The 15,191-nt window shown below is 31.2% G+C and overlaps 1 protein-coding gene and 1 long non-coding RNA gene across 5 annotated transcripts; one reads left to right on the plus strand and one right to left on the minus strand.

Moving 5' to 3' along the window:
- Positions 5,511-9,321, plus strand: LOC109358747 (auxin-responsive protein IAA26-like). 4 transcript variants are annotated; one of them, XM_019603172.1, is made up of 7 exons: positions 5,511-5,931; positions 6,052-6,349; positions 6,383-6,653; positions 7,701-7,987; positions 8,073-8,220; positions 8,761-8,825; positions 8,952-9,321. In XM_019603172.1, the coding sequence occupies exons 2-7, from the start codon at positions 6,163-6,165 to the stop codon at positions 8,996-8,998; spliced, it is 1,005 nt and encodes a 334-aa protein (XP_019458717.1). In that variant the 5' UTR covers positions 5,511-5,931; positions 6,052-6,162; the 3' UTR covers positions 8,999-9,321. The 4 variants fall into 4 exon arrangements, with proteins under 4 accessions (XP_019458717.1, XP_019458715.1, XP_019458716.1 ...); XM_019603170.1 differs by having other exon boundaries at positions 5,512-5,935; positions 6,052-6,653; XM_019603171.1 differs by having other exon boundaries at positions 5,512-5,933; positions 6,082-6,653.
- Positions 11,851-12,808, minus strand: LOC109358105. The gene is made up of 2 exons (XR_002108910.1): positions 12,389-12,808; positions 11,851-12,083 (listed from the first exon to the last, which is right to left on the minus strand). It is a non-coding gene; the product is annotated as an uncharacterized LOC109358105 (long non-coding RNA).

A 15,191-nucleotide genomic window follows, 5' to 3' on the forward strand; every position in this document is an offset into this window, starting at 1 on the left:
CAGCTAGTATATCTAAATCTAATCTAATAATAATAATATGCATAAAATAAACTTTCAAACATTTACTCATTCGTAAAGGTTTGAATTTCAAACTTTTTTTTAAATTATTTTTAGTTATTTAGTTATATCATTTTATCTATTCCTAGAATTTCAGTTAATAATATTCTAACTTTTTTGGACACATTTATAATATTCTAAGTTATTTCTAACTAATAATTATCATCTAGTATATTAATTAATTCAAACATTTGAGAGGAGAGGATTGCTAACGTGATAAACTCATGGAATTTTTAAGAATTAAAAAAAAAACAGGTTTTCAAATCCCTTAATTTAAGGAAGGATTTATAAATTAATTTTTTAAAACAATATAACCCTTTTCAGTTTTCACAGTATAAGGGATTTGAAATCCAATCATACATGTATAAGACAGTACCGATTTTCAAAACAATACCTTGATTAAAGGAAGATTATTCAGTTTTGTGATTTTATCATTAGCTCCAATATTAGTCTTGACTCAGAAAGGAAATGAAGTTGTGTTAATTTCATGTGATATTACATAAATTTGTTTAAGAATCATGCACGATGATCTTACTTTTTAATATTTATTAGTTCATTGAAAAAATCATTAAACTTTTTTTTAGTTTTCTTATAATAATTATAAATTGGATTTCAGTTCTATATTATCCTATAATTTTGATTAACTATATTTTGCAAATTAAAAAGTAAAATTGATAAAAGAGGTGGTGTGCAACAATTAGTATATTGATCTGTCATTGTTTCATAAAGATGTGCATTTTTTGTTTTTGTTTCTGATAGATATGTTTGTTGGTGGTTGAAAATTTTGTGGTTTTATTGAATTTCTAGTCATGCAATTATATTTGATAGAAGAGTTTTGTTGCTGATAATAATCCAACAAACAAGACTCTGGATAGCAGCCCATTGGTGATTCAAAATAAATGTTCACAAACTCACATCAAATTTCATTAGCTCCTCCATAAAACGAGTGAGATTCCTCTCAAATAATGGAGAAACAAAGTGATTTTTTCTTTGGATTTCAAGGGTAAAAATGTAATATTATTCCCACAAAACATGACCTCAAAAGATGTTGGAAGCTAGTTTTGAATTGATATTACTACACACTACCTCACTAAATATCAACTAAAAATATCACTTGTTGTTCTTTGATCTCGCAGCCAAATTCCAACTCTTTTTTTTTCCAAATGAAAATGAAATTAGTCACTTAAGTGCTCAACTTTGTGGCCAACTATTAATTGAATGCACTCATTTATTGTAGCCTAAGAGTTCCTTGTGGTAGTGTCCAAAGCCGAACCCTCTTTTTCTCCAAAGAACAAAAGACACTACTCTCTGAAAGTGGATCCCAATACTTATCATACACACTACATTCTTGGTACTATAGCGGCGCATGAGCCTAATTATTCACATTAAAGCAAACAAAAAAGGTCACTACACAAAGAACTAGTATAGAAAAAAGACAGGGCATGGATGCAATCAATGAAAGAACGAATAAAAAGCCCAAAGAAAAGGAAGGATTGTGAATGAATGAATGAATGAAAGTAAGAAAAAACTATAGCTATAGTGGGGAAGTAATCTTATGAATGATGGTATTATAATATTAAGATAAAAAGAATGTGGGGTGGGGTCTGCCACAAACTAAGTTCAGGGTATGAATCATAGTTAAAGGGCTTAGTGTTGTTGGATTCATCTTTGGTTGCATTGTCAAATAATTTTGATATAGAAAACGTGGGAGAAAACCAACATAGTCCTTACATGGATACACATATGCTGTTCTACATATTGTACTATTGCATATATTGTTAGGTATGATGGGTTAGAAAAATAATTAATTATTAATTTTTTAACTTTAAAATATTTTTTCAACTAATCATAACTGGTAGATACCGTGATACATCCATATACAAGGAATAATCTACAAGCAGCCTTTTATCTCACTAAAAATCCCAATGCCTCCTCCCATCACTGCTCTTACTCGTGCTCAACCCAACCAACCACCATAAGTTTGTGTATTTTTTTATAATAAAAAATTGGTTTATTATATAGGTAAAAATCATTATAAATGGTAAGATAATAATAACTCAAATAATATTAATGAGATAAATATAAATTGTTGATAAATTAAAAAAATGAAACTAACTAGATCATATAAGATAATACTTTATGAATCCAAATATCACCTAATATGCTTTCTTAAATTAAAGCTAAGCAAACTTTAAATTTGTTACATATAATTTATTTAAAAATAAAAAATAATTATATGGGTTCGACAATAAAATTGCCAAAAGATATTGTGAATTACAAAATCTACATGTATATATAATAACATCGAAATGATTGTGGATGTGAAAAGAAGTTATTAATAACATAATTCATTATTGGAATGATCATCAACAGACTTGCTTATACTTGGGTTTGATCAATTTTGAACATCTTAAACTTCTAGAAAGTTAAAGTTATTAATATTACTAGCATAATAATACATCTATTTTGATATTTTCATTATCATGCTAAACAATATAATAATTTTAGTTTACTATGTTTCTAGTTGTATAATCTAATTATGCCTAATGTTAAAATTTAGCATTACATCAACACATATTGGTTTGAGCTAATTTTGTGCCATGGTTATTATGCTGGAGTCAAGTACCTATCCAAACCAATAACCCTATTAAAATATCAGGTAAGGTTCAATCATAAACGATAAACCTTCTCGGGCTATCCCACAAACACCAGTATATTATTACATCACTGCTTTTGCCACTCTCTTTTTCTTCAATCAAACACTGTTGTTAGAATTTTTATCTTTTTTTCTTAATAAAGGGTGGATTTTTTTCCTGCAATAGTTCTTGAATTCTTCTGAAGATTTTTTGGTCTCAATGGGTGAGTAAAGTATTAGAGCAATGAGAAATTCAACATTTTAACAATGTAAACTCTAACATAGTATATGCAGCGGATAATTATTTCCACAACTTGCTAGAATCTATGAGAAACAATATCAAATAACTCAGTAACACACAAGGGATACCAGAATTTTAACGTGAAAAACCTTCCCAAAGTGAGAAGTAAAAACCACTGGCACAAGCTAGTCAATCCAGCTCCACTATAATCAAAATAGGAATACAAGAGTGTCTCCAAAATACAGCACAAAACGTGCTCAACAATACAGCATACAAAAGACCAACAAGCTTGAAAATGAGAACAAGAAAAACCAGTAACACAGTTGCTATAACAGCTCGATTTCTACCACCTCGGACGTCATCTCACTGATCCAACCGTTCAGAATGAAGTACTATAAGTTGTGAACCTGCTGTCCAAATTTCAGCCCGATCCAACGATGAATGAAGACGCAATCGCGAATTTCTCACGGCTGCTCAGAGTTCCCGTGGGTTAAGTTTTCTTATCTTATCTCACTTTTCAATTGCCGCTTTTTGCATAAATTGTCTGCACACTTTTACCACATCTGACCCCTATCTAATAGATCAAGTGAGACAAGTGAGTTTTGTCCAACTGAGTCTTTCTCCACATAGGAAGGGAGCCCAAACCCAACAGCAACAACATGCGTTACATGGTGAATACATAAATGAGATACAACTCATGATTTACTTATCCATAAGTTTTATTGGTCTCGATCGATAACATGGTTAGTTTAGGAGGAATTTACAACATGTACCATATGATACAAATGAAGCTTCTCATCCTAAGACACTTTTTCACTTTTGATTTGGTCTTAAAAGATTAAGTAGTCGATGTCCAATGGCTACTACATTTGAGTGGGCCAAACTCATCATTTTGTTTTAATCAAATCAGGAATGTATTTCTAAATATACATGTTTGCATGAATATGGCTCAAAATGAGAGAAATTATAGGAGACTACCATAGCCCTTTATTTGGTTGAAGGGAACAAAATGGCAATAGAACAAAGAAATTGCAAGTATAAATATAGTTAAGTAGCAATAACATTAACGTGGTTGAATGATGAAATGGAAGGAAAACAAAAGTGTATGAACACATGTAGTTGTAGCCTAGTGTAGCAACACGTTTATAGCATGAGGAATAGTGAGTTGCATCCAACGGACATAGCATATATCATTACTAGATTGATTTGACATTCACGATAAGACTTTGTTCATCATAAATTATAATCATCTCCGTCCATTATCTGCAAAAGCAATATACAGCAAATTTTTATGTCTAAGGATCTGATTACAAACATTAACATCTAGGAACCAAATTACAATAATTTTAAAATTCAAGTACCTAATTATAATTTTTAAAAGTTTGAAAATTTATCTAGCAACAGAATAATTGGATCAATTAAATATTCAGAATAGTCAAGCTATTTCTTTAAGATTTTCAACAAGACGCTGTGTTAACTGAGCAGACTTCAGAATTATGAATTACAGTGTCTCCTTTTCATACTTTTTTTACTACAAAAAAGTATATAAAAATAAAACAGTTCAACTTTTTCTCAGATAGAAGTAGACAACACAAATCCCTAAGGCTAATGGTATAGAAGTGCATGATGCGTTGGTCACACAATGTAGTAGCACCACACTGAATCATAACCACTACTCTCATAATATGATAATATCATAATCATAATGTTGTTGAGATATAGGGATATGTGGAGTAGAACAGAACAGAGGGGACAAAATCATGGGATCTGCATGTTTTTATAGCAAATATGTATCATGCAAATCCTCTCCTCCAAAATTAAACCAAAAAAGCAACCATTTCCCATCCCATCAATTTATAAATTCCCAAATGTGTGTTTATCTCATAAATCTTACTCAACAAAATGAATATCTCACTAACCAATTAGCTTTTTCTAGATTAACATTGATTAAACATAACATCATTAATAAAATGACAAAACTTTGTCCATCTGTGCCAACATGTTAGTATTTGTCGTAACTGAGACTTAAACTCTTAATATATTAGATGATTGATAAAATATCATTTTGCATATGTATGTCATGGGTGGAAAATATGAGAAAATAAAAGAGAATGAACTCATGATTTAATACACATTTTGTAGGTATGCTTGATGTTTGATGAAAATATGATTGAAAACAGGAAAGAGAATGTTAATATTATTTTGCACTAAGTACTTCACCCTGACTAAACACAAAAAGTAAAAGGGATTATAAATTAATGAGCTTAGTGAGTGATTATAAGGAGAAAACATCGCATTACATCAGACAAGTCACTTTCTTACATAGGACTAAGAAAGGGGCAGAGTGGTTCTTAGGCATAACAAGGCAAAGATAGGAGCTATAAGGTATAGATAGGTAGAGTGTGCAAAGGTTGAGAAAGAAGAGAGTATCTTTATAGGGTCTGCACTCAGCACTGAACAGAACATCATGCTTTACTTCCTGTGCTAAACAACCAAACGTTATTTTCATACAGAACTGGTTGCGTGTCTTATGCTCTATTCCTGTTCCTGTTTTGGGTTCTTGGGTGGGTTGGGATAGATGATAAGAGAATCTCTCTTGTATTTATCACTTGTGTTTCTTTCTTTCTTTTTGCTACTTAAAAAGAGGAGAGAGAGTAGTGAACCCACCCCACTAAGCGTGCAAATAAAAAGACTTAAAGCAATGCTTATTTACCATCCCATGCTATTATAGCTCCCTCTTGCCCTTTTCCTTCTCTTTGGTTATGTGGGGTTTCTTTTGAGCTGTGTCCATATTATTATTCAAGTTTTTTCATTTCAGGTGCAACAAACAAACCCTTTTAAGGTTTATTATTGTAGCATCTTATTCTGGCTGGTGCTGTTTGATTTACATCTCAAAGGGTTCAAGCTTGTTTCAAAAAAGCTGTTTTTTTTAATTCTCTCAACTTCAACATGATGTGGTATTTCATGGACTTAACCTGTGTTTAGTTCTATAATAAGGGTATGTAGTCCTGAACTTATATTCTCTTATAGTTTCATTTTGTGCTTATCCCTTCCTTTTATGCTTATAAAGTTCTATTTTTTTGCTCTAACTTTTGGTTTTGTTGCTTTTTATAACCAGTTAGGTTGACTCAAGTTATTTTCTTGCATATATTTGGTGAAGAATAATAATACAAAGAGCAATATCATTTCCTTTTGAGTTTTTCTTGCATTAGTGTTTTTTGTGGCTTAAATGATGGATGAGAGATCAAGAAATGAGGATTCTCCTCAGCTTTTGGATTTGATCTCAAATGAGAGGGAGTGGAACATGATCAAGGGTGAAGGAAAATGCTCTGTGGATAGGAAACTTGAACTCAAGCTTGGTCCACCTGGTGGTGAAGATTGGTGTGAAGATAAAATGAAAAACATCAACAACACTAGTACTGAAAGAGATGAGTCTCTACTCTCTCTAAGTTACTTCTCTAACAATGGTTTTCAAGATCAGAATCTTTCTACTTCTGACACTTCAGCTAAGGCTATTTTACCCTCTCCATGGTCTTCTTCAACAAGTTACCATCACCAACATCACCATCAGGGTAATAATAAAGCTTCATCATTTCTTGTGATGGGAAATAATGATGCATCCCCTAAGGTGGTAGAGTTGCAGAATGGTGCTGCTGAGAAGAAAGTATTCTCTTCTCCCTCTTCTGCTAATACAGCTGTTCCCAACACCTCTCAGAAAAGGTACTGTAACTTTTTTCCCTATGTTTGTATCTGTGCTTTGTAACTTTTAAGACAGGATATTCATTCATAGAGAGTCACGTTGTTTCTGATGTTTGTGTGGTCCATGCAACCTTCTCTTGTTTCTTTCTACTTGTTACAGTATATCTGTCTAATAGATCTAGTGTTATAAACCCTTCTTGCATTTTTTTAGTACAAGAATTAACTATTCAGTATTTATTTTCATTAATAATTGCTAGTTGCTTTCTATAAACTTTGAATAAGTAAGGTCCAATTTTATGCTTTGATCCCCTTGTACTATGTACTAGTGGCTAGTTTTGTTCTGTTATACTTTTCTTTCAGAGATGTCTAAATCTGAATTTTGATGCTATCTATCATTTATTATGTGCATTCGTTATCTTCCTGTCTCCTTTCACCGGCTCTTGTGTTTTTAATTTCTGTCCTCTCATTGGGAAGGATGATATCATATATTCTTATTCATATTTCACTTGGTGTCGCAAGCGAAATTTCATTCATTTAAAAAAAGAAAATTATAAAAACAGAAATTAATATTTTAATATTATTTCATGAAGTTTGATCGATGGAGACAAAAAAATTATGGGACAGATGATCCTTGCACTGGGAAAGGCTATTTTTGCATCTTGGTATTTTGGTGTAAGTGTATGTATCTCAACGAAAGGTTATTCACAGAAATCAAATCTTAACCTTTTAGTCAATATAAAATCTAGTTGGACCCCTGACCAACTTCTTATTGAGGATGCATGGCCGTTTAAATAAACACTATAGTTATTCTATTTTGAATATAAAATTTTAGATATAGTATAAACATTCAAAATATACATAAATGTTTTTACAACAAATATTATTGTAAAACAAAAGCAACCACTATATATGAGAATTTGATTGATTAGATGTTTATGCTATGGAATTTTATGGTCTTTATTCCCACCATGGTTTTTCTTTTTTCTTTCCACAATGGTTCCTTTATTAATGGCTTTACTATTCACTTTCATGCCTAACTTTTTATTTATGGACCCCACGAAAACACAGGAATGCTCCTGGTCCAGTGGTAGGTTGGCCTCCAATTCGTTCCTTCAGGAAGAACCTTGCAAGCAGCACCACTTCTAAGCCACAACCTGAGTCCTCTATGCAGCAACATGACAAGGTTGTTGGTAAGAAACCTTTAGACAACTATGGTGGTGGTGGTGGCAAAGGTTTGTTTGTAAAAATCAACATGGATGGTGTTCCAATTGGGAGAAAAGTGGACCTCAATGCTTACTATAGCTATGAAAATCTCTCCTATGCAGTTGATGAACTTTTTAGAGGCCTGCTTGCAGGTTATTTTTTGTTAACCTTTGACTCTTTTGCTCATGTTAGTTCATGTGTGTTCTAATGTGGAACTTTGTTATAACTTGTGTTCAGCTCAAAGAGATTCCTCTGGTGGTGGAGTTGACAACAAGAAAGAGGAAGAGAAAGCTATTACAGGTTTATTGGATGGAAGTGGAGAATATACTCTTGTTTATGAGGATAATGAAGGAGACAGGATGCTTGTTGGGGATGTGCCATGGCAGTAAGCATCTTTTCTCACTGGATCTTATGCTCTATTATTTTATTCCATTTCTTCATGTTTCAGGACCTATCTATCCCTATTAATCTATTACTAACATTTTACTATTCAAAAATCTGGACCATTCATTTTGTTAGATTCCTTGTGCTTTAACAATTGCTATTATTTATTTATACCTCACAACTTTTTAGCCAATAGGTATAAAAATAACTCCTAAGCACTATATGCCATGCCATCTCTGTTTTTTACATAAAAAATCTTGTATCATTGTCCCTTTGGTACTCTGAATTTTTTTGTATAGAAAAGTACGTAGTTATGACTTATGAGTTTAATTGGTATGCACTAAAAGCAACACCCAATAATAATTGGACAAATCAACATTTACTGTTACTTCTCTAACAAATACTAATATTAAAAGCACAGATATTAGAATATCAGTGAATTTTAATTTAAAGCTTTTGACACTGCTAATACAAATACATAGTAGTTAATATTTTTTATAGTATATGGTTTATTTTTCTAATGGCTACCTATGCTTGGCAGTATGTTCCTATCAACAGTGAAAAGGCTGAGGGTGTTGAAGAGTATTGACCTTTCTGCTTTTACCAGTGAGTTTGAATTATGTTATGATTTAAATGATAATATCTAGTTCATTATTTCTCTTTCTTTTTTTTATATATAGAATTAAATTCATTTTTGTTATCTAAGATTTGAAGAAATGTTATTGTTTTCAGTTGGTAGTAAACAAGAGAAGATACCAGTTGACTCAGCAATGAAATGAAAGGCAGTTTTTGAGGTCTTGTTCCCTCTGCTGAAACTTGAAGACTATTCTAATTTGATGTTTTGGTTCTTTTCTCTAGTGAAATATCATGCAATGATACAAGTAGCTTACATTACAAGTTTACAACTAAGTCATGTGTATGAATCTATCTTTTTTTACTTTTAAGATCAAAATGTTTATGGTTTGTTTGTGTAAAAAGGGAAGGGAAACTTCACAGATGGATGTGTGTACTCTTGATTTGCTGTTTGGTAAACCATTAACTTGTTTTGGTTTTTATTTTAATTTTGAAGTCCCTTTTATAAATAGGATTTGTTCAATTTAATGAGTTTATCTTATTTGTTACCCCCACCCCCACATTCAATGTGTCATTGGCTGATTCGTGAAAATAATGTATTTAAACTAAGTGGACCAACACATGGGATCACATATTTTCATTCATGTCTCACGTGATGTCCTAAGCTAATGAGAAAGTTCCATTCATTTAAAAATGAAAATTGTAAAAACAGAAATTAATATTTTAATATTATTTCGTGAAATTTGATTGGTTCGGGACATAAGGACAGAAAAATTATTTGCTGTGTCCCACCACAACACCTTAACTAGAAAACCTTAAAACATCATTTGCATGAGTTCACCCCTTCTTTCATTTATATTAGAATAGGTATGACAATGAATATCGAACCCATGAGTATTTATCCGAACTTAACCCGAATATAATGGGGAAAACTCGATGTGATTGAGTTTGAATTTTACCCGAGTTCAACTTTCAAGTTCATATTTGATATAATTGATACCTTACCCCGAACTCACCTCAAACCCGATTAATATATATAAAATTACAAATTTAATATATATAAATTCATGTTTTAGGTGGGTTTCATTGGGTTTGTGTTACCAAACACGACGAGTTTGGAGATAGTAAATTGCTTTCAACTCTGCTTAATTCAAGTTCGGGTTTTAGATTCCTAGTTCAAGGTTAGATAAACATAAACCCGAGCCCGTCCCGCCCCGTTTTCGTTCGTATTTGAGACTTCACTTACTCAATTCCTAATTGTTTTGATGCATATACTTTATTTTTTAAATTAATAAAAATTAGGTGGGTACATTGTATGACAATTAAAGCTACCAACTCTTGTTTATTTACCTATTCATCCACGCACGGTGTATTAGTATTTAGTAGAATGATGACATCCATTATGTCGGTACGAGGGTCCTAATGTAGAAATGATGATTGTTGGAAGGTATGAACACTAAAACTAGGTAAAATGTCAAACATGAATAGCCTAAAGAGCAATATTGATGAATAGTAATAATAGCATAAAGAGAGAATGATTGCATATACTACTATTATTACGGCCATGTTAATAGAAACTTAGAAAGCGATTTAGAGAGAATTGAATAGTCGTTGTCATTGAGGGGTGCCTAACTTGGAAAATCAGAATCATAATCTTACTTCTTCTAAACCAGTGTATGTGCTGGGGTGAGGGAAATAAGATATGCTATTGGGCTGTTAAAAGATTCAATAACATATTCCCTAACTTAATTGGTATTCTCTTTTTAATTGTCTTTTAAAGTTGTAACATAAATGTTAAGAATTATAAATAATATGTTTATTTAAATTAAATATATATATATATATATATTATATAATTATTTTGCTATTTTTCCCTTTTATCTTTATTATAATTACAGTCATTACATTTTACTCATTGTCTTTTTCATTAACTAACCAGATTAGATTTATGAAAACAATCATTATTATTATCTTAGTTTTCTACAAAAAACATAAAAAAACAAATTTTCTCTCATAAAAATACAATCAACAATGAAGAAGAGGAAGCCTTCAAGCTAATGGGGCATACTTTTAGGCCCAGAAGTTCTTTTTTGAATTGTGTATTATTGGTATACAAAAATTGATAATTAGCAGCTTTACATGCATGACTCATGATAAAATGCTGATCCACAACCTAAGGCGTTGATATGGTGGTATAAGGTTTACTAGATTTTCAGGATGACCAAACGATCAAAAGTTCAATTCTTATGAGCGACATTTGTTCAAAAAGACAGTCACGAACAAAATTAATAACTTACTCAAAAGGTGAATAGATACCATTAGTAACCCGATTAGAGAAACATCGTGGATATATGGCTATACACATGTATGATTATTCAATCAATAGTTGTACACTTAGTGATTTATGTTTTATATATGTACAACCATATAGTCATAGCCACAATCATGGATTTCTTTATGTACTGTTATATAATAGCTTCATCCCTTGCTCTTCTTTTTTGTATTGCACCACATGATCCTTCATGGAATACAATATCTTTGAGCTGGATAGAAGCACTTTGAAATAAGTGATTTAGCTACATGAACTTCATTCAGTTGATCATTTAGTATATTATCAGATTATATATACCATTTGGACGGGTGGAATATATGTAACTAAGAACTCTTCAACTCTGTCTTTTTACTATTCAAGTCACATTACCAAATCCTATATCACACTAGAAATGTTCCATCTCAATTTTTTTCTATTTAAATTTCATTTTTATTGCATGAATGAACTTAAATCTGAAGTGTCATTTTAAGTTTCATAGGATGACTAAAATATTAAGAGCCTGATTCGTGAGAGCGACACTTATTATGAGAGTTAGTCATACATCCCGAAAGTGATTAGTTATTTACTCAAAAAGTAAGAGGTTGCTGGTACAAAAAAAACTTAAAAATAGTCACCATTTTTCAATTTTGCATGTCTTTCTAGTTTCTTGCTCTTAACCTTTTAAACAATTATGCAGTAGTGACCTTTTTCAACTACAAACAAAGTAAAGATTTGATTTCCAACAAGTTTGAATTGCTAAAATGATGTTATTATGATCTCATTATCAATACAAAAATTGAAGCGTTCTATATGAGAATAATTAACTACTATCTCTTTCATATGCAAGAGATTGATTAAATAGAAGCATTATATATAGATCAGCATCCAGAAGAAACAAAGATCCATACAGAAAAATCACATCAATATGTATAAAACAAAGGAAAGATAGAAACATGTTCTTTCCAAAATCTTCACTGCATCTGGGACAAATAAAACCGAAACTTCATTGAAGCACATCATATTATGCACCCAAAAAAGGAGGCAAAACATGAATATTTTTTATTACTAAAACTAATTAATACCTATATATAGCTTCTACAGCTGAATCATATTCTTGTAAAGTTAATTCTACATAAACTATAGTAGCCTTCTACTATAGTATTCTATATGAGTAACATATATATTTTTCTCAGAATTTTAGAAAGATAAATAACTTGAGGAAATTAAAGAACAACCACATAAGTTACTATATGTTTCAGAAAAAAAATGAAACAGGAATACATACTTAGATAAATTAAAGTATAGGCTTCATGAATAATTTGCCTGGCTTGAGCCTGTGTGCCGTGTACAGATATATGAACAAACAAGAGGGAAATATATCAAATCATGGAACCATCACCTTCATCTTGAACTTGTGCTCTTTGGTTCTTCCATTTCTGGTTGTTGGATCCACCATAATAGGCACATAGTATTAGATACAAAATCCAATAGTTCAGCCATAGGATATATAGGGAGAAAAAGCTTTTTGATCATTGAGGAGGAAAAAGGTTTAGTAATTGTGTGTATATATATATATATATATATATGAATGAATGAGGATAATGGATCACCCATTTGTAAGTTTTGGTTCTTTGACTCCCAACCCTCCTATATGCTTAGCCAAAGAAGTAATGATATATAGGTGTAAGTGGGAGTACTCTCATTTTCAATTGTTGAATTTATATATTTGGTTTGAGTAATGTTTAATGTACGTTTATATACCCTTTGATTTTTTATGATATTTTTTAAGTGTGTCTTTACAAATAAGATAAAAAAAAGTAAATTAAAGATAAATATACTTGTGGGGTGAGAAAGTTGTGAAGTGAGTATGTAAATAAAATTGTATGTATTTAGGTTAAAGTGATTCTATATATATATATATATATATATATAAGGATTTAAAACCAATATGCTTTTGTTATGCACTATCAGAGTTCAGACTAAATATGCAGGTACTCAAAACAACCAGGACCCTTTCATCAGTTTCATGCTATGGACTGTGTATAAAAGTATCCACCTTATGTTTTATATAGCAGGACTTTTCAAAGGGTATAAAACACATTCTGTGGTCACTGCATAAAACTATTCATGTTAAGAATTTGGATAATACATGGTGCGCATACTAAAGTGATGGGAACAAATGATAAAAATTGTATAAACTGATATGGTGTGAATTGTACATGAATAGTGCTTATATATAGCAATATTCTACTTTTTGGGGTACATTGTAACAAAAAATCGGTACATATAGCATTATTCTACTAAACCATCATTAATATTATGAAACATTGACGTGAAAACACCATTTTAATCTATTCATATTCTTTTAGTATATAAGAAGAATATATGTATAGCACTTCATATATAAAGACATGATATGTCACATAGGAATGTGAATTTTTACACTGAAATAAATATAAATTAAACAGTATAAATCTAAACAATAAAGGTTGAGTCACTACAATATTTTTGTCCAACGACAATGGCTAAAAATCGTAGTCTAATATTAAAAAACCGTTGTTTTTGTCATAGACAACAATTTTCTAACTGTGGTAGTCTAAGGCGTTACCTTTTGTTTAGACAACGGTTTTATGACATATAGCAACAGCGTACAAAAACCGTTGCCTTTGTAGTTGACATGTAATTGCATGTAATATTTTAAATAGGAGTGGTGAATATAATTAAGTTAAGCTGGTGTAATATACTCAATTCTGAAAATTGATGGAACTAATAAAACTCAAAAAAAGTAAGAAAAAACATTCTATAACGTTTCCTGTGCTTATAATATTCATGCAGGTATATTATATTCTCCCACTCCCCTGAGGTGGGTCAAGGTTGTAAAACTTGTCAAGTAGGGTTTGATTTGTATGTGGACAATAAAAAAACAAAGGCGAATTGAAGGTAGATGGCAACATTTTGGGGCACTCTTGTCAATATAAGATTATAATGGAACCATTCTTAGTCAAAACATAATCACTATGTCAACTTTTATATTCTTTGTACATGTTCTTTTGGTCTTCTTCTTTTCTTTATTATCTTATAGTTTCCCAAGTAGAACTCTTTAAAATATGTAACAAAATAAGCCCTATGGATTATGGAGTTTTGATTTTCTAGCGGTTTCAAATGATTAAACTATGAACAAAAGAACATGCATTGATTTTACAATTACAATGTTGTGTATAATAGAATTATACATATTAGATTCTATCTCAAAACTTTGAGAAGGGTGATGTGAAACTTCTTTTGAATTCTTCAATTATCTCTACAAAAAATTGAAATTTTGTCTCAATCAAAATGTAACTTGTGCTAGTTTTCAATTGTGAAATTACCAAACTTGAGCTAGCTCAATTATAGACCAACCACATTACTTGAGTGCTATTTCTTTTTCAATATGAAATGATTTCCTTCTTGTTATTTGCCATGCAATTTTTGTCGTACTAACCACTACCATTCATCACTATTTATGTCCATACCATATTCCCTATTGGTTTTCTTTATTGCAATTTATGCATGTCCTACTAACCAGTAACCACTCACATTCATCACTACTTATCTATCCCCTATCGTTATGCCCACACCACCATCTTCGTTACGAAACATAGCCATTAATCTATGTTAAACAAAAACAAATATAAGCAAAAGATTGAGGAAAAAGACACTGACCCAATATCAAACAACTACTTTCATGTTATAATTCATGTTATGTGTTAAAGTAGACTCTTTTATGAGGGATCACTCTGATCAACTATTTATAAGGCATGAAAGCATGTTGAAGAAAACTTGACTCAAACATAGTGGAGTCTGTAGTGCAACTACACGTACTATAAAGCAACTTGCCACAGAATGAGGCAACTAATGCACCAATTCTCCACTCCATAGTTCTCTCATGATAAATAGCAATTAGAGCTAGTTGTTGCTTTTAGTTACTGCAACCATGTACAACATTAGTTAACGTCCATGAAAATGATTTATCAACATAAAGTAACCTTGTTAAAGTGACTAATTGTTCTGATGTTCAGAAAACATTGAAAGACATTTGTTATCCCATT

The sequence above is a fragment of the Lupinus angustifolius genome, chromosome LG10 (genome assembly GCF_001865875.1).
Source record: "Lupinus angustifolius cultivar Tanjil chromosome LG10, LupAngTanjil_v1.0, whole genome shotgun sequence".
In the NCBI taxonomy this organism is placed as follows: Eukaryota; Viridiplantae; Streptophyta; class Magnoliopsida; order Fabales; family Fabaceae; genus Lupinus; species Lupinus angustifolius.

Excerpts from the sequence above, each read along its gene's own strand:
- LOC109358747 (XM_019603170.1), top strand. The coding sequence starts at position 6,163 with ATGATGGATGAGAGATCAAGAAATGAGGATTCTCCTCAGCTTTTGGAT. Across the intron at positions 6,654-7,700 it reads CCCAACACCTCTCAGAAAAG|GAATGCTCCTGGTCCAGTGG; the intron begins GTACTGTAACTT and ends ACGAAAACACAG. Across the intron at positions 7,988-8,072 it reads TTTTAGAGGCCTGCTTGCAG|CTCAAAGAGATTCCTCTGGT; the intron begins GTTATTTTTTGT and ends ACTTGTGTTCAG.